At 38.4% G+C, this 20,208-nt stretch overlaps 1 protein-coding gene across 2 annotated transcripts in view; it reads right to left on the minus strand.

Moving 5' to 3' along the window:
- The window catches only part of ITPR2 (inositol 1,4,5-trisphosphate receptor type 2), a 492,964-nt gene that overhangs the window by 221,177 nt on the left and 251,579 nt on the right, over positions 1-20,208 (minus strand). For both annotated transcript variants that reach the window (XM_023209041.2, XM_023209040.2), the window contains 2 exons: positions 8,242-8,432; positions 2,697-2,839 (listed from right to left, as the gene is read on the minus strand). In XM_023209041.2, the coding sequence (XP_023064809.1) occupies positions 2,697-2,839; positions 8,242-8,432 (334 nt within the window). The remainder of the gene's footprint in view (positions 1-2,696; positions 2,840-8,241; positions 8,433-20,208) is intronic.

The following is a 20,208-nucleotide window of genomic DNA, read 5'->3' on the forward strand; positions in this document are numbered from 1 at the left end:
GCCGAGGCGGGCGGATCACAAGGTCAGGAGATCAAGACCATCCTGGCTAACACGGTGAAACCCCATCTATAAAAAAAACACAAAAAATTAGCTGGGTGTGGTGGCAGGTGCCTGTAGTCCCAGCTACTTGGGAGGCTGAGGCAGAAGACTGGCGTGAACCTGGGAGGCAGAGCTTGCAGTGAGCCAAGATTGCACCACTGCACTCCAGCCTGGGTGACAGAGCAAGACTCCATCTCAAAAAAAAAAAAAAAAAAAAAAAAAAGAAGACCCCTGGCTATTCATAAAGTCAGATTCTAATTTTGTAAGATATTCTTACAAAAGAAACCCTTGGTTTTTTACAGAGTTGAGGAAGGAGTAGGGTGAGCACTAAGGCAGAAAATAGACACTCCTGAGGCTCTGGCTGTAATACAATTGCAATAGCACAAAAATCTCTTCTAGAATCACTCATGTAAACACAACATCCTTTTCCTTCATGTGGGTGTAGGATCTGCAATGTATTCCTATTATCATATCACTTTTGCTTCTCTCCTTTCAGGTTACTTAATGGTGCCACAGGCTTGTCTCCATCTGCAGCACAGCTCAACATTTACTTGATATCATGAGTTACTTCATATCGCTTTCTCATAGACCAATATCTCCAAGTCCTAGACCAGTGCTAACAGAACTCTCTGTAATAATACACATGTTCCATATTTGTGCTGCCAAATTTGGTAGCCATTAGCCACATGTGGCTACTGAGCACTTGAAATGTTGCAAATATGACTGAGGAAGTGGATTTTTATTTCATTTTAATTCATTTAAACAACAATTTAAATAACCATGTGTGGCTAGTAGCTACCATATTGGCACCCTAGTTCTTGACGAGGAGTCAGGAAACCTAAAGGATCAGATAGTAAATATTTTAGGCTTTGTGGGGTACACAGTCTCTGTGGCAACTAGCTGATTCTGCCACAGTGGCATGAAAGCAGCCACAGACAATCCAGAAATGAATGAGCACCACTGTGTTTCAGTAAAACTTTATTTACAGAAATGAGTAGCAGGACCAATTTAGCCTGAGGGCCAGAGCTTGTCAACCCCTGTTCCAGGCTGTCACAACTCGGGGATATAGCTATTGTATTACATTAATTTACTGAACTTAACAGGTTTATCGCCTAATTTTTAACCCATATTCCATATATTGACATATATTCATAGGAGGTGAAGGGTATTTAGCAAAGATCCTATTATCTTTTTTTTTTATTTTTTTTCATTTAGTTCTTATATTTAGATCTGTAATGGGTACAGGTGCAGAGTTCTCACATGCATGTATGTGTAGTGGTGAAGTCTGGGCTTTCAACGTACCCATCATCTGAATAGTGAAATGTGCTCAACACCCTATTTTTATAGTGAATTACTAGGCAATACCTCCACTTAAAATTTTCTTTCTAACGTTCTCAGCAGTCATCAGTTGTACACTTGGGGCCTCTTCACTTTAAAATCTTTACTCACAAGACTGGTAGGTGTCCGGACAAATACATTCTTCCCAATCTCCCTAAGATGCAATGAGTCTAAAGCCAAAAATACCTGATTCTGGCCACAGTATAAAAACCCCACCTATTCTTCAACATGATCCCTGTAGTCAGTTTTTCTCATCCCATGCCTTGTTTTCACTCCCAAGGTCCCACCTTAAATGGTGAAAGAAAGGAACACACTTTTTGTGTACCCTAGTCCTTCAAGCTCTGCCTCGATACATCACAGATGATAGAAGAGGTTTCCAGATCTCTTTCGGCAATACCCTCTACCATACAGGAATTAGCTGGGATGGGTCATGGTCAAGGGGCTTGGCAAGCTCATCTCACTGACACTCCATCCAGGTACTCTTCCCAGGAAGACCAAGCACCCTCTTTCTGACTGGTCATCCAGGGTCTACATGTGACGACCTGCAGATCTCCCTCAATAACGTGCCCTCCACAAAAAGACAAGTCTCTTCTTTCTGGAGCTAGTTATGCTTTTTCTCACAACTGCTTCTCCTTGTGCACATCTCCCTTGAGAATTTTTCACTTACCATTAAGATGAAGATTCTCTAGGGTAAACATATCAACTATAATAGATCTATAATACCACAAATGCTGAGAAACATTAGTAAACGACAGAGCTGCAGATGAGGATCATCCAGGCAGCATGGCCACGTGCTGGATCTGAGTCTTACTAACCCTGCACCTGAAGCACACCTGGTCCTCAGCAATCTCCTCTCTGAATCAGGCTGACCTCTCAGTCTCTGGGTGTTTATGCAGATTAGATAAAATAATAGTTAAAGACATATGACAATATTAAGACCTCAATAAATGCTAGCTCCTTTTCCTTTCTCCCTATGTTAATGAAAATAAGTGACTTTAAACAAGAATTTTTTAAAAGGTCACAACATATAATTATGGAAAGGAATTAGGACCAAAATATTATTTTGCATGATCCTTTGTGCCCCATAATGACACACTTTATTTTCAGTAAATTTAGTAAAATATGATAACTTGACCTTCACCAAAATAAAATTTCAAGTGACTCAATTTAATTATTCTGGCAGTATATTTTAACATGGATTTTAGACCTTTCACATACTTTGTGGACTGTCATTTTATATCAGTGAAGTGTAAAGCGGAAATGTTAGAGGCCATCTCAGTTTGACGACACTAGCAGAATCTCAGATTGGATCCACTTACTTTGACATGAAAGCACCACATCTTATTCTTGCATCGCTTCCCTCAGGGAACAGCAGCTCTGGACTGTACAATACATCAACCAACACTGAGAATTCAGCCTGCATCATTGGGCTGAACTGGTGCTCCAAGGAGGCCACTACATCCTAGGGAATGAAACACAGGAGAACCCATGTGAAGGCCTAAGTCAGATTTCATCTTTCAAAGATAAGACAAGCCTAAGAATACTAATGGGAATTTTATAGATTACCCCCTCTATTTCCATAGCATCACATGTCTGTGCCATGATTATAGTCTGGTTTTATGTATGAATACTGCCTGAGTCTCTATTTGTGTGTGTGGGTGTCTGTCTGTGTGTGTGTGTGTGTGTGTGTCATTTACAAGATAAGGGAGGGACAGGTAGTTATAAGATTTCTAAGGATATACACCTATAAGAGGAAAAGTCAGTTAGGCCACTGTATGTGCCCTGCAGTGCCTAGGATTATAATGGAAACATGACAGGTACTCATTATTACATTGCAATAAATTAGGGGCATACCCAGGGAACAGCTTAAAAAAAAAAAAAAAAAAAAAAGATTTCCAGCCAGGTGCAGTGCCTCATGCATGTAATCCCAGTACTTTGGGAGGCCGAGGCAGGTGGATTACATGAGGCCAGGATTTGGGGACCAGCCTGGTCAACATGGTGAAACCATGTCTCTACTAAAAATACAAAAATCAGCTAGGCTTGATGGTGTGTGCCTGTGGTCCCAGCTACTCAGGAGGCTAAGGTGGGAGAATCATCTGAGCCTAGGAGGCGGAGGTTGCAGTGACCCAAGATAGCGCCATTGCACTCCAGCCTGGGTAACAGAGTGAAACCCTATCTCAAATTAAATAAATAAATAAATAAATAAATAAATAAATAAATAAATAAAATTCCCATGGGTCATTGGTTATTCAAAACGAATCATTTCATCCAATGGGGAAACTCACGGAAATATTATTTGAAGCAACATTAGTACTATACATGGGTTCAATGACATTCAACAGAATTTCAAATTATATTTTTTGAGAGACTCTATTGGTCACCTACCCAACAGCCTTTCTTTACCCTCTTCCTTGCTACCAGAATCTCAACGTCATTTCTGAGTCAGGCAACAACATTCCCAGGGGATAAGCCCCCTCAGCTTAGGGTTGAGGTTGATTACTCTAAGGCAGGCATGGTTATCCCATTTCCACCTCTAGCAAGCTGTCTAGGCATGATTATGTGACATAGTCCCAGTCAATGAGACATCAGGTGAAGTCAGCTGAGAGAGTGGGGTATGTGTTGTGGGTGGGGAGGTTCTTTCATAACCACCTACTGCTCTCAAGGCAGCTTGAGGATGTGAATCCAAAATCTGAGACAGCCCTCATGTTACCCTGGGAGACCAGCATTAAGCTGAATGCCTACAGACCTTTGGTTTTAGGGGCCCAGGCCTACAATTAGCAAACTCAAGGAGAGCCACAGTTCCAGGTTTTTTGCTATGTGAAATGATATGGTCTTTATTATTTAAGTCACTTTTAGTTGAATGTTGTGTTAATTAAAGCTGAAAGCATCTTAACTGATATGTTTCTAAAATGAACTGCAGGTAATTACAATTTCCCAAACATTCTTTAATGATTAAAGCACCCCCATTTTATTTTTAAACTATGTTAGAAGAAAAAAAAACTTCTTACATAAAAGAACAATTTATTCACCCATAGCTGTGGTGTATTTTTATTAAGCAGAACATTGCCAATTGCTTATTGTCACTCTTAGCTACAGAAGCACAGATGGGGATGTCACCCTCTTGATTTCTTATGAATTATGTTAATTCATGTTTTAACTCTTTCTCTTTCTGTAAAAGTGATTATTTCTACTTCAACCACTCTAAATAAGCTTTCTGAGAAATGTATGAAAACGATTCAAAGAGACTAAAGGAAAATAGCATAAAGGGGAAAACTAGATATTATATAAAAGTGGGGAGAGTATGTTTATCAAATATGACCATATTTAATTAAATGTCCCTGCTGTTTAGATTACCTCTCCTTTGTTTCTGTTATGATATGAATTCTGTCTTTAATTTTGGTCATGAGGCAACTATGCAACCTCCCTAGGTCATTGTTTCCCCACGTGAAAGCTTAGGATGATACTAACAATCACATGAGTTTGCTGCAAGGATTAAAGGTAAGTGCATAGAACATCCTCTAACACACACTGGCCACTTATTCCCTATAAATACTAGTAATCTTTACTACTGAGCACGAGTTAGCTGTGATCATCACCTAAACTCGGTGGTTTACTTGCTTGTCTTCATCTTAATCACTGCTAAGCATTCTACATGCTGGTTTCTGCTCTTTGAAACACTTTCTGCTCTTGACTTCTATGACATGACACTTTATTTTCCACCTATGTCCTTACTATTTCTTCATCAACTCCTGATAGCTCCTGCTCCTTTTCTCTTTGATATCTACACTTTCTTCTGAGAAATCTCATCCAATTCTATGGTTTCAATATCATCTGTATGTTGGAACTCCCACATTTATATTTCCAGCATGGACATCTTTCCACTTCAGACTCATATATCAAACAGCCAAGTTGACACACTCAAGTACCTAAATAGGCATCTCAACTTTAAAATTCCCCAAATAGAACTCCTAATTTCAACTCAGCCCCAACCTCTTTCTCTCTCCATTACTTCCTATCTTAGTAAATAACACAACCATATCATATCAAAACCAGAGTCATCCTTGATTCTTCCCATTATCCTACAACACACCAATCGATTTGTCCACCAAGTTCTAGTAGTTCTACAACTAAATATATACAAAATTAATACACTTCTCTGCATTACTATTATTACCTCCTTAAGCCAAGCTACCATCATCTTTTGCCTGAATTAATGCAAAGCTACATAACTAGATTCACTGCTTCCATGTCTGGATCTTAGAAATACGCTTAGAATTCACAGTGATCTTTTAAAAAGTAAACCAAGTCAGCCTCTCCTCTGCCGAAAATCTTCAATGACTTGTCATCACACATAGAATACAATTAAAATGCCTTAATATGCGCCTTAATCTGTTCAGGCTGCTATAACAAAATACTATAAACTGAGTAGCTTATAAGCAACAGAAATTATTTCTTGTAGTTCTGGAGGCTGGGAAGTCCAAGATCAGGCACCAGAAGATTTGTTGTCTAGTGAGGATGCACTTTCTGGTTCATAGAGGGTGCCTCTCTTGCTGTGTCCTCACATGGTGGAAGGGCTGAATGACTTTGCATGGGCCTATTTTATAGGGACCCTAATCTCAACTCCCAGAAGACCTCACCTCCTAATACTATCACCATGGCAGTTAGAATTTCAGCATATGAATTTGGGGTGGGGGAGGACGCAAACACTCAGGACACAGCAACAGCACCATAAAGTCTCTACATGATTTGGCCCCTTATCTCATAATATTTTCTTCCTTTACTCACTAAATTCCTGCCCCAATGGGCCTTTCTTGGATCTTCAAACCCATCAACCTCACTCCTGTCTAAGCACCTTTGCATTTCCTATTTCCTTCCCATAAAACTATCTGAACCCAAATCTTGGAATAGATTATTCATCTTCATTATTCAGGTGTCAACAAAACTGTTACCCTAGTAGAAAGGAACGTCACAATTACAGGGTCACTCTTCCAGTAATTCTCCACCATGCTGTTACTCTGCTCTATTTTATTCACTGCAGTTTTAATTATCCAACAATTTATCAATTATTTAATGAGGTAAATTCCTGTCCCAGAAGAGCATAGACCCCATGGCTCTCTCTTTAGCACTTCACATAGTGGCTAGTATAGAATTTTCACTAAATAAATACTTACTTAATGGATATCAATCTATTAAAAGAAGTTTACTGAAAGAAGTTTAAGGCATACCCTGTCTGTGCTGGCTGACACTACTATATACCTCTCCTCTGAAATGTTCCACTCCCTTTGCTCTCCTGACCCTCCTCCTTTCTGATGTGATTTTTTTTTTTTCATTCTTTATGTGGGCCATTCTGCTACTCTTAGCCTCGCATAGGGTGTTCTTTTTTTTTTTTTCCTATCACTGTATTTTCTCTTTTAGCAATACCAACCACTATCCTTGCTCCAACTATTATCTTCAAATATAGACTTAACTTCCAATATACTCAGTAGCCTGCTACCCTAGTTCACTGCATTTTCCATTGCCCTCCTATTGCATTCTCTTCTCCTCTGCTCTTACAACAAACAGTCTTAATAATACTATCTAGTCTCCAATCATAAGGGCCTCTTAAACTCCTCTCATGCCTGCTCTCTACTTCCATCTAAGAGCCTCCAGGTCTGCTGACCCTGCCTTCATTATTATCTGTAACACTCATTTCTTCATTTCATCCATATCACCACTTGGCTTAGATCTTAAGTAACTTCTCACTAGTCTCTCTTCCTCTAGTTATCTATAGGGTTATCTTTTTGATAACCCTATCCTACAAATCAAGAACCACTTATAATGGCATTTTTCCCCAAATTTTTAATGTCTCACATCCTTTAGGTTTCTCATACTCTCTGAATCTAACTTGTGTTTCTAACCCCATATAACACTCATCAACATGTGACTTCTAATAATATTTATTTCAGTTAATGTCTTGGCCATTTTGTAGGAAAAAAAAAAACTTCTTCAAACTATATCCCAATTCAACTCCATGTAATGTGCTACTAATAATGTGAATGGGAAGATGTCTGTTACGGGCTGTATTATAACTCCCCCAGATTTCGTATGTTGAAGGCCTAACTCACAGTACCTCAGAATGTGACTCTATTTAGAGCTAGGGCTTTCAAAAGTGTAATTAAGAAAAAATGAGTTCATATGAGCGGGCCCTAATCCAACATAACTGGTATCCTTATAAGAAGAAGGGATTAGGACACAGACATGTGCAAATACAGAGGAAAGAGCCTATGAGGAAACAGCAGGAAGTGAGCCATCGGCAAGCCCAGGAGAGAAGCCTCAGGAGAAAGCATACCTGCTGATACCTTGATCTTGGACTTCTAGCCTCCAAAACTATGAGAAAATAAATTGCTGTTGTTTAAACCACCAAGTCTGTGACATTCTGCAACAGCAGACCTGGCAAACTAATATAATTTCCAGGCCCAAATCAAGAGTGAGATACTATATAAGTCATTTGGGAGCAAAGTGCTTGGATCATTCTGACCAAAGGATTAGAAGGGAATACTGAAACATAAGTTGAAGCAAGGCTATGAATATTGAGTTTCTTTACCAGTGTTATCATTGGTATTATGATTATTATTTTGGTATTAAGACCTACTATTCACTACCATACTATCAAAACACAGTAATTAATATACACTCATTAAAAAGTAACTCACAACATATGTAAGCTATATGTTTAAAAAGAGCAGTGGTAGTAGAGAGTTATAAAGCAAGGCTTGGTCCCCAAATAGAACTTGATATCTTTAGCCATATTTTATTTATGTGACTACATATTTTTTAAAAAATGTAATTTAGAAAATATGAATGCTACTTCATGCTCTCATGTACCTGTAACTTTTCAATAATATTTCTGTAATCCCAAGAAGGCCCTCCAAGAGCTTCCTTAAAGCGTGGCCCAGAGCGAGCTGATAGTCTCCAACCCATTGCTGCTCTCTGCACCATATTTGAATGGCTCTTCATGAAAAGAGTATTAACTTGGCCGTCCAAATCCACTGGAATGGCAATTCCACGATTTTTTGCTGAAAAAGAAAGATTTAAAATGTTTCCCTCTTAATTTGACTAAAGTTGCTTACACATTATCCATACAATCTTATAAACATAAAGGAAATAATATTAAATCTTTAAACTCTACCATCAACTTGTTTTATATAACTGTAAAAGCTTCTAACCTGAATGTATTTCAATTCTTAAGACCAATTAGTGAAGTGGGTACATGAAACATCCAAGAACTTATTTGATTTCTTAATGATTCATGCTTGAAATGTACTTTATACGGCATCAATACAGAAAAATGCTGTATAACAACCAGCACATTTGTACCTTCCCAGATGCCAACATAAATAAGAAAGCAGACATAAAACACATGATATAATTCTTCCACTCCACTCATTAATTTAAGTAGTGCTTGTGTACATACAAAATTGTATGTGATGAAACATCTGAGAATAGAAATAAAAAGTTGAAGAGTGTAAAAAATCTGCATTGGAAGAGGGCACATCTTAATATGTATCTTTCTTCCCAAGATCCACTGAAATTTATATTTTAACAAGTTTACATCACAACAATACTGCAAATTGAGAATGCCTGTCACAAAGAAAGGAGTAATGTTGAAGCATTTTTGCAAGGCAAAAGAAGATGGGATTACTCCATCAGAGAAAGAAGAGAAGAAACTGTCCCACAACAGATTAGAGTTAGAAAAGGTCTTTCCAGGTGCGCAGTCAACCAAACAAAGTTTTGGTTGGGCAGGGATATGGGCAACTGATTAAAGAATAACAGCTGAACAGCTAAGGCCCTCCTCCCTCTGATTGGCATAGACAGAGCAGTTGGCAGAAGCAGTTTTTACCCAGAGGATAAAGTCAGAGAAATGAAGAAACGTTCTCTCAAGAAAGTAGAATACCTAACTGGAAAGAATGCCAAATGAAGATGTTAGAACTTGATAGAGAACCAGAATGGAGCTTGAAGTAATGCCAGAGATCATCAAGTAAGAGGTAAAATGTGGGCCGGGCGAGGTGGCTCACGCAGGTAATCCCAGCACTCTGGGAGGCCGAGGCGGGCGGATCACAAGGTCAGGAGATCGAGATCGTCCTGGACAACATACTACTAAAAATACAAAAATTAACCGGGTGTGGTGGTACGTGCCTGTAATCCCAGCTACTCAGGAAGCTGAGGCAGGAGAATTGCTTGAACCCAGTAGGCAGAGGTTGTACACCACTGCACTGCAGCCTAGCGACAGAGCTAGACTCCATCTCCAAAAAAAAAAAAAAAAAAAAAGACATAGAATGTGGGGAGAGAGAAGTGGGGAGAGAGAAGAGGCAGCACTAGCAGAGAGAGGAAATATATTAAATTCTCCAACTCCTGAGCAAAGCCCTCCTTACTTTAACACTTACTGGTGTTCCCAGGCTGACCTCTGCTATACACACACATGCATATATGCACACACGTGTGCGCGCGCACACACACACAGCCTGAAGGAAAGTCTGCATGTTATTTGGTCAGCCTTTGGCCTCTCATACAGAATTCCAGGTCAGCCCTGTCACTTACACAAGAATTCTAGGAAGGAAACAGGCCTTTAAAACTGCAGTGGAAACCTATGTCAGTCATTACGGACTTTCCTAATTACAAACACACCAACAAGGATCACAGGGAAAATCAACACCATTAAGAATAACTAATCCTAGTGAAAACAGGGATGACTCAAGGAAAAGCAAAAAATATTTAAATAATCCTAAGTTGTCCGGAGCCATAAGGCCCGAAGTTAGCCGACCTCTGTTGCTTGATCTCCGCAAAGCGGAGACAAAATGGCACATTACCGGGTTCTTCATTATAACCTGTTCCCGCGCGCGCCTAAAACCTTTCCCGCGGGCGCCTAAACCTTTCCCGCGGGCGCCCAAACCTTTCCCGCGCGCGCCCAAACCTTTCCCGCGCGCGCGCCCAAACCTTTCCCGCGCGCGCCGACCTTTTCGCGCCCAGCAAGATATGCAGCCTACGGCGCAGGTGCGATCCCGCGCCCGGGAAAATTACAAACCCACGGCGCATGTGCAATTGTAATTTGAGAAGACCCGGCCCCCGTCACCGCCCTGGCCCAACCTCTTCCCCTGCCAGCCTATATAAGGCATCGCACCACCATTATTAAACGAGACTTGATCAGGCTATTTGTCTTGTCTCCATTTCTCGTGTTTTCTTGTCTCCTCCATTCCCACTCCCCCTTCCAGGGCCCGTTCGACTGTCACACGGGTCGGGACACTAAGTATTATCCTCAGAGAATTTAAGAATATACTGCATCCAAAAAATTAGAAAGTCAGAAAGAAGAATGACATCTTAGAAATTAAAATGTGTTTGCATACATAAACACATCAAAAACTAGCTGAAAAATAATTGATAGAAACACAGTTGGTAATCTGGAAAGGAAGTCAAGGAATCTTCTAAAAATAAAGCATAAAATGTTAAAACGGAGAATAAAACAGAGAGATTGCGAAATAAAGAGGGTCAACCCAGGAATTTAAAAATCTAACAAATGTAAGTTCCAGAAAGAAACAGCAAATACAATGTGAGAGAAGAAATTATTAAGAAAACAATAGAAGACAACTTCCTTGAGCTTAAGACACATGTACATCTCCAAATTGAAAAGGTCCACAATATGTTAAACAGGATTAAGTAAGTATATTGGCTGTATTCTGGTAGAATTTTAGAATGCTGTTGTGGGTTGAACTGCATCCCCAAAAAGTATATGTTGAAGTATTAATCATCACTCCCTCTGACTGTGACCTTATTTGGAAATAGGGTCTTTGCAGATGTAATCAAGTTAAGTTGAGGTCATACTGAATCACAGTGGGCCCCAATCCAATTCAACTGGTGTCCTTATAAGAAGGGAAGGAGAGACACAGAGAAATACCTGAGGGACACACACGATGTGAAGATGGAGGCAGAGACTGGATTTACGCAGCTGCAAGCCAAAGAATGCCAAAGACTGTCAGCAAACCCCAGAAGCTAAGAGAAAGGCATGGAACGAATTCTTCCCTGGAGCCTTCAGAGAGAGCATGGTGCTGATGACACCTTGATTCCAGACTCCTAGTCTCCAAATTATGAGAAGGTAAAATTTCTGTTGTTTTGAGCTACACAGTTATGTTAATTTACGGCCAGCTGTAGAAACTACACTAATGTCGACAGTATGGAGAAAATCTCAAGTACTTCCAGAGAGAAAAGATGATTCCTAAAAAGAATCTGACCAGCATCAGACTTATCATCAGCATTGGATGCTAAAAGATAGAATACCTTTATAGATGAAAAATTTTGAAAAAAGGACTTTATGTCCATCTAAACTAAAAATCAAATGTAATTTCCAAACAAAAACATTAGAAAAATATGTAAGGGCTCAGAAATTCTTCAATGAATCCACTATGAAAAATTTTAAAAAAGAGCAAATAGGTTTTAAATGTCTACATGGATATAAGAAACTGTGGCAACTAAGTATGAAACTGAAGAAGAAAATAGAGTTAGAAACAAATGAAAAAAGATCCATGAGCTATTTCCATGGTTAGGAAATTCTCTTCTACTTGGAAAAGTTTTAATATCATAGTGCTACATTTTTGTCCTAAATGGTTATAGCAGAGCTATAAAGATCATATTTAAAGTTATAATGATAGTCCCCAGAAGGCTTACTTATTTTAGAAGGAATGGATAAAAAAATTGGATGGATGGATGGATAGATAGATAGATAGACAGACAGACAGACAGATAGATAATCTGGCTTGCTTCACATGATGAAAGGAAAGCAAATAGTAGATAATATTACTAGCTGGTGAAAATTCTCTGAAGCTTAAAGATACTCAAAAACTTGTTTGAAAATAGACAATTTGCTGGATGCAGTGGTAGCCTCAGCTATTCAGGAGGCTGAGTCAGGTGGAGCACTTGAGTCCGGGAGTTTGAGGCTGTAGTGCACTATGATATGAATAGCCACTGCATCTAGCCTGGGCAACAGAGCAAAACCCTGTCTCTAAGAACGAAAGAAGAGAAGAGAGGGGAGAGGGCAGAGGGAGGGGGGAGGGGAGAGGGGAGAGTGTAGAGGGGAGGGGAGGGGAGGAGAGGAGAGGGGAGGGAAGAGGAGGGGAGGGGAGGGAAGGGGAGAAGAGGAAAGGAGAAGGATAGGAAAGGGAGAGGAGGGGAGAGGGAGAGGAGGAGGAGAGAGTGAGGAGAAGGAGAGGACAGAGGAGAGGTGAGGAGAGAGGAGGAGAGGAGAGGGAGAGGAGGAGAGGTGAAGAGAAGGACGAGGAAAGAGGAGAGAAGAGGACAGGGAGACGGAGGGGAGAGGGAGAGGACAGGAAGTGGAGAGGAGAGGGAGAGGGAAAGGAGAAGGAGAAGGGGAAGGGGAAGGAGGAGAGGGGAGAAGAGAGGTGAGAGGAGAGGAAAGGAGAGGGAGAGAAGAAGGAGAGGAGAAGGAGGAGGAGAGGAGAGAGAAGGGGAGGGGAGGGGAGAGGAGGGGAGGGGAGGGGAGAGAAGGGGAGGGGAGGAGTGGGGCGGGGAGGGGAGGGAGAGGAGAAGGAGAGGAAAGAGGAGAGGAGAGGAAAAGAGAGGAGAGGAGGGGAGAGCAGAGGAGGAGGAGGGAGACGAGGAGGAGGGAGAGGAGGAGGAGGAGACAGTGAAGGAGGAGGAGGGAGTGGAGGAAGACGAGGAGAGGAAAGAGGAGAGGAGAAGGATAAGGAGAACAGGAGAGGAGAGGAAAAGGAAAGGAAAAGAAAGGAAGAAAGAAAATAGATAATTTTCACTAGCCACACCAAAAACATGTACCAATTTAGATAAAAACTCATGCCACAGTTTTATAGAAATAGTAAAAGCTACAAGGCAACCTTAAACAATCAATTTCACCACTGCTTAAATTTCCCTAGTAAATGTTTTCCTAATATTCATGATAAGCTTCTCTTTCCCAAGCATGCAATATCTCTGTTTATGTCCTTCACACACAGCAGTGCAATTGCACTTCTGTCTCATCTGAAGGACAGACGGCCTCAACTCTGCCAAGCAGCGCATAGTTTTATAAATACTTAATCCTGCACCATGATCAAATCCTGGCAAGATGTTCATCCTTTTCTGGCTGATTCACACATAAACTGGGTTTGCTCTAAACATTCAAAAATCAAACAGAAGACAATACTACTTCTATGTTATTTTCTAAGCAACAAAAATAACAAAAATTATAAACTTCAGTGTTTCTCAAAACATGTTAAAAACAAGTTTCCACTGACATTTAAACAAATTGGGGAGGAGACTGGGATTTATCTGCCCTTCAGGAATCAGGTACATTAGGTGAAATTGACCATCAAATAAGTGTTGTTGCTATGAAGATGACTTACACAAAGAAGCGCTCAATGAATATTTTTCTAATGACACCAGTGAAAATTTAGTTCAATGGCAGCACCTCTGTTATTAACAATGCAGCCTTTTTATTAGTAACTTCAGGGAAATCTCATCCACCACCAGAATCTCTTGTTGATGAACACATTCCTCTACAGCCAGCACCATGGACAAACCAGGCTGGGGAGACTCCACAATCCCAAACTCTGTTGAAATGATTTCTGTTTCCCTCAAACCATCCCACTTTGATTGATATTATCTGGTCTCCTGTCTTCACATGAATCGGACAATGAAAATTAGCAAGGTAAAACACACTACTTTCCACGTCTGTAGGTAAACTTTGAGCAGAGCTAAATGACAGTTTCTAGGCAATAACAGAAAACCAACTATGCAATCGAGAAAAACATTTTTTGAGTCAAAATAAATCTGTTTTGTAGACAAAGTTTTTTCAAACAACTGTAAAAACACAAATGTTTATAAAGACACAGTCAGAAATAAGTTCACTGCACTGTCCAAATAATATAAATACTAATCCGAAACCAAAATTAACAATGCTAATTTAGCTGTTCATTGTTTAAAAATTAAAGGAGGAAAAAAACAAAAAAGAAAATTACATATGTCTAAAAAACGAAAATAATTAATTTATCATTTCACTTGTAAGGACATTAATAACTAGAACAATATTTTTCAAATGCAACCAAAAACACAATCCAAAGTTAGCTTACTTTTATTAAGCTAGAAAAATTCTGGTATATACCAAAAAATTAGCAGGGCATGGTGGTGGGCGCCTGTAGTCCCAGCTACTCGGGAGGCTGAGGCAGGAGAACGGTGTGAACCTGGGAAGCAGAGCTTGCAGTGAGCTGAGATTGTGCCATTGCACTCCAGCCTGAGTGACAGAGAGAGACTCCGTCTCAAAAAAAAAAAAAAAAAGAAAAAGAAAAATTCTGGGGTGTGTGTGTGTGTATATATATAGCCTATATATATATATATGACACCAGTGAAAATTTAGTTCAATGGCAGCACCTCTGTTATTAACAATGCAGCCTTTTTATTAGTGACTTCAGGGAAATCTCATCCACCACCAGAATCTCTTGTAAGCTGCTGATGGAACACATTCCTCTATAGCCAGCATATACATACACATCTATGTATGCTCTATATATATACACATATCTATGCTATATATATATATATATATATATATATATATATATATATATATGCTGTCTCTATATATATATTCTGGTGTGTGTGTGTATATATGTGTGTATATATATTTGTATGTATGTATATGTGTGTGTGTATATATATACAGGCTATATATATATATATACATATACACATATATGCACATACACATAGTGTGTCAAAATGTGAACTAGAATGTATTCTTGGGATTATCAGTTATTCTCTGCCCCATCTGTCTCTCAATAAGGAAAAGCTAACACATTTACTACAGTTAGCCATTCTTCTGGCCTATAGCATTAACTCCAACTATGTACTTTAACACAAAGGGTCACTTTAAAGTTTAAAATATTTTTTAAAATACTTGTTCCTATTTCACTTTTAAGTTGGAATGCAATTGAGATACACCTTAAGGATACACTGTCAGCAAGTAAGTATATGGATCCCTTAAATAACTTATAGGAGAGAGGATGGGTTGTTATCAATGCATTTATCTTTTGTAGAGCTCTGCCTAGAGATAACCAGTTCTCTAAAATGAGCTATCTTTATTCACAATTTTTTTTTTATTATTAGACAACTGTCTAATTAGGTTTATAAATCTGGGAAATTCTCTGGATATGACAAGTCTTTGCAGTGATTTTAAGATGTAATCAAAATATATTTCTAATTATTATTAAATATTGCTTATTATGTAAAAATTTTTTAATTAGATGGAATTACTGATGGTATCTGCCAGACCAAAATCTCTGAGAATACATACAATGCAGTGATAGGTGCCATGGAGAAAAATGCTTAGCTAGATAAACTGACAGGTAGGGGGGAAGGCAAAAGAAAGTGTAAGCATTAATTAGAAAACCTGGTTGGTTGTCAAGTTCTACTGTACAGCCCAGGTGGAACACAGGAGAGTGGAATGGCAGGGGCAGAGAATGGCACATTTCCTGTATCATGTCAAAGGACCCAAAATAAATCTGTACTGAAGCACCAGTGTACCTAAACAGGAAGAACATTAAATATATTAAATGCATCTTTCCTGTTTGGCACTCAAATTATACCACGTGAATCCTCAATTAATCCTTACATTGAATAATGCATATAATTTTTATGAGTTATTGAAGAACTAGTATTGGCACACTTGACTAGTCATCTGGAAAAAATAAAGTTGATTCCATACCTTATACCTTATAACTAAATGTATTCCAGATAGCTCACAATTTTGAACAGCAACTCCCAAAACACAGACAAAACAAAACTATGAAAATTCTCCATGAGAATTCAAAAAACATCTTAGACTGATAAGAGTTATTCCGAAGATGAAAGAAAACCTAAAAAGCCGAAAAGAAAATTTTAAAATATTGCATGCCAAAAAATAAAAGTTCAAATGACAAATGGCAAGAAAAAAAAATTGGTGGGCATAGTGGTTCACACCTGTAATCCCAACAATTTGGGAGGTCAAGGTGGGTGGATTCATTGAGCCCAGAAATTTGAGACCAGCCTGGGTAACATGGCAAAAACTCTTTATAACAAAATACAAAAATTAGCCAGGTGTGGCAGCACCTGCCTGTAGTCCCAGCTACTCGGGAGGCTGAGATGAGAGGGTCACTTGAGCCCAGGGGGGTTGAGGCTATAGCCAGCCATGATTATGCCACTGCACTCTACCCTGGGTGATGGAGTAAGACTCTCTCAAAAAAAAAAAAAAAAAAAATCAGAAAAGAGAAAAAAATTGTTACTTACAGGCAAAGAGATCATTTTCTTAATATCTAAATGGTTATACAAATTATTAAGAAAAAACCCATTGGGAGAAATAAGGAAAGCACAAGAAGTGACAGTTCACAGAAAAGGAAATTATCAATCATATAATGTTTTTTTTTCCTCACTCATAAAAAAGAGAAGCACACATTAAAACTATAAAAATATTTTTACTTACAAGATTGGCAAAAATCTAACACACTGCATTATCAAGAAGAAAGATACTCTCCTACATTGCTGGTGGAGTGTAAACTGAACAATCTCTACAGAGGGCAGCATCTGTCAAAAGTGAAATAACCCAGAAATTCCACTCCTAGGTATTTACCTTATTCACATGTGCAAAATGATTGAAAACAACATAAATATCCAATAGTGAGGTTAAATCTATTTTAACAGTCATGCAATGGTATGTTATGCAGCCAAAGAGAAGAATTAGATACTCATTCATTTGTTTGTATTCATTTATTTTATTCATGTGATAAATATACATTGAGTGCCTACTCTACTGTAGACAAGATCAGGCTCTAGAATTTTATAAAAGGTAGGGTACTTAGTTTTATTCTGCTTTGTTACTTCTGTACATGTTACGTCTACCCCTAAAATACTGCAAATTAATCGAGGGTAGAAAATATGGTTTGACACATTGCATTTCCTCCAAAACTACAATAATGCCTTTCAGATCATGAGGAATCATTATAAATCAGTTGAGTTAATAAATATGTGAAAAACTGTATAATATTATCCTATTTTATAACTTACTAAGATTTAATTTTTTTAGTAGTAATGGAGTTTTTAAAAACTGTGATCACAGGGATGTATGATGTCAAGCTCTTTCTGAAATCAACCACAATACCTTAGATAGATTAAAATAGATATGTTTATTTAATAGAAACTTAATCTCTCTTCTTAAAGGGTTAATATTTTCTACATGTACAAATCTTTTGGGACCAGTTGGCTTGGAAATTGATGTTTATTATTCAAACCATTTGTAAAAGATATTTTATGGAATTTCCACTTGGAAAATAGATTATGTTGCCAACAAAGTACCCAGCATTAATCCCCCCAAATCATCTGAAGATTATGAAACACATGGAACAAAATTCCTTTTTAAGTGCAATAATATGGAAGTAATTCTTGGATGCTTTTTCTCAAAGTTCTATATTTCTACCATGTGCTATTTTACTTTAAATAAATGAATCAACTGAGGAACAGCATTTGACCAAGTGCATTAAAAAAATTCACATAGCCTTAATGGCCTGAACATTTCTCAAATCTCTATGAATACCGTAGTATGCATTTACTGCAGAGTTCTCTATCCTTACTTGCTCCCACCATCACCCTTAATTTAGCTCATTGAGGGCAGAGGATGATAAAGATGTTTATACCTTACGTTCCAGTTAGCCCCCCTGCATGTAATGACTTTGCTGGGGAAGTTGTATTTATGCTCACTTAAAAGCTTGTATCTTACCAATTTCAAGTCCTACATCTTAGAAGACAGTGTAGCAATGGAGGTAAATATCAGTAATTTCTACATATAAAAAGACATTCAAAAGCACTTTAGCCTTTAAAAGTTTAAAATGTTTTATCAGAAAAATCTGACATGATATACATGATATATTCACAAATGATCATGGTTTCAGTTTTAAAAACTTCTGAAGTTTTATCAGAAAAATTTGACATGACATAGTAAACTCACAAAGGATCATTGCCTCAAAACATTAATGGCAATAGATAAAGTTACAGCAAACTTCTGGAGCAATCCAGGGAAAGGAGAAAAAGCAATAGATGATAGGAAGTATTCTTTTTCTATAAAGGCTTCCCCAAAACCCTTATAACTCAGTTCACTAGCTCCTCACCTTCTTTTTACTTTATTTGAAAATTCTATGTATTTGCTTCATGTATAGTTTAAATTACCACCTTGATCCATAATGCATATCTTAATGGTATAAAACAGGTAATGCATCTGCTTAAACTGATTTGTGACAGCAGAGCAGAGATTTGTGATAGCAGAGGTTAATGCCTGCTAGCATGTCAGTGCAGAAGGGATTCAGATCCTGGCTCAGGCCCTGCCTACCTGTGTGACCTTCAGAAAGCTGCTAAACCCTGATAATGTCATTTCCCCATCTATAAAATGGAGCTAAGAATTATGTCCACATCATGGATTTTACCAGATTTCCCAACACTCATTAAATGCTTGCTGCTCTCAGCAAGGCAAACACTGACTTAGAGAGTGCTTTTGCTGATTTTTACTACCTTTTGTGTTCCATGTACAAATAAGAAAGAGAATGAAGTATTTTTGATGCTAGATGAGTTGAGCTACTGTACTTGAGAGCAATTTACAAATCATAAAATGTTATGTAAATATGACTATAATTGATCTTTACATTGACAGCAATGTGTTTACCAACTTGTAAATGCACTGAAAATCTGTCTTGTAAACAAAGTACTCTCTTGACTTTGTTGCATTTTAAATATGCATATCTCTTGTTCTCTTTAATATTAAAAATTCTTGCATATTTGAATTCTGCTAAACTTTAGTGCCTCTATGTGTTTTTAAAGAATTGCTGAAACACAAAAATAATTTTGCACCTGAGTTGTAAAATGTCAGACAGATCCCCACCCAACAAAGTTTATGGGAGGCCATTGTTTTGGTCTAGCCTCCTGCACTAGGCCCCAGCAGACCAGGCCAGAATGGAGTCATTCATGCTAAGTGCCACATAATCAAACAGAACTCTGAAATGGGCCGCTTATCCAAGAAAACAGGAGATGCATGGCAATCAATCGAAAGGGGCCTAGTTTGGCATGATATTTTAACCCTTTAAGGAAGGGAACTTTGAAAAGGCCAATTTGCTTCTTGTTCCATGTTTCTACTTTCTTCAGCCCTTTTCTGCCTAAAAAGCAACTGAGGCGCTGCTTTATTCTAGAATGGAATCGTTAAGTAGACTGAAGCCAGTTGACTAGGCTTTTTAGCTGATGGCTAAATTTTTGTGGGGTTGGATCCCATCAATCTAGGAAGGAGGTAGCTCAATTAAAGTGATTGATTTGCATTCAACTGATGTAAGATAAGATCTTGTAGTCCTTACTTTTAGTTAACATAAATTAAGTATGGTTTCCTTACTTAGGGCTTTCAAGGTTCTTGGTCTGACTTAATCTAAATTTCTAGTTTCATGTTGAAAGTATTAGTGAGCGTAGTAGAAACAGGGTTGACATGGTAATAGTGGCAGATAAAAGGCAATTAGATCTTCAAATTAAATTTGTTGTAATTTTGTCTTTTGACTCCAGTAAGCCAAATGTCCATAGTTCTAATTTATATATTAGGACTTCCTAAGATAGGACTTTCAGGGCAACATGATAAAGCATAAACTTCATACTCAAAGAAACCTGGATTTCATTTATTTATTTACTTATTTTAGAAACAGAGTCTGGCTCTGTCACCCAGGCTGGAGTGTAGTGGTGGGAACATAGCTCACTGAAGCCACGAACTCCTGGGCAGAAAAGATCTCCCACTTAAGCTCC

This window comes from Piliocolobus tephrosceles, chromosome 10 (assembly GCF_002776525.5).
Source record: "Piliocolobus tephrosceles isolate RC106 chromosome 10, ASM277652v3, whole genome shotgun sequence".
Taxonomy (NCBI): Eukaryota; Metazoa; Chordata; class Mammalia; order Primates; family Cercopithecidae; genus Piliocolobus; species Piliocolobus tephrosceles.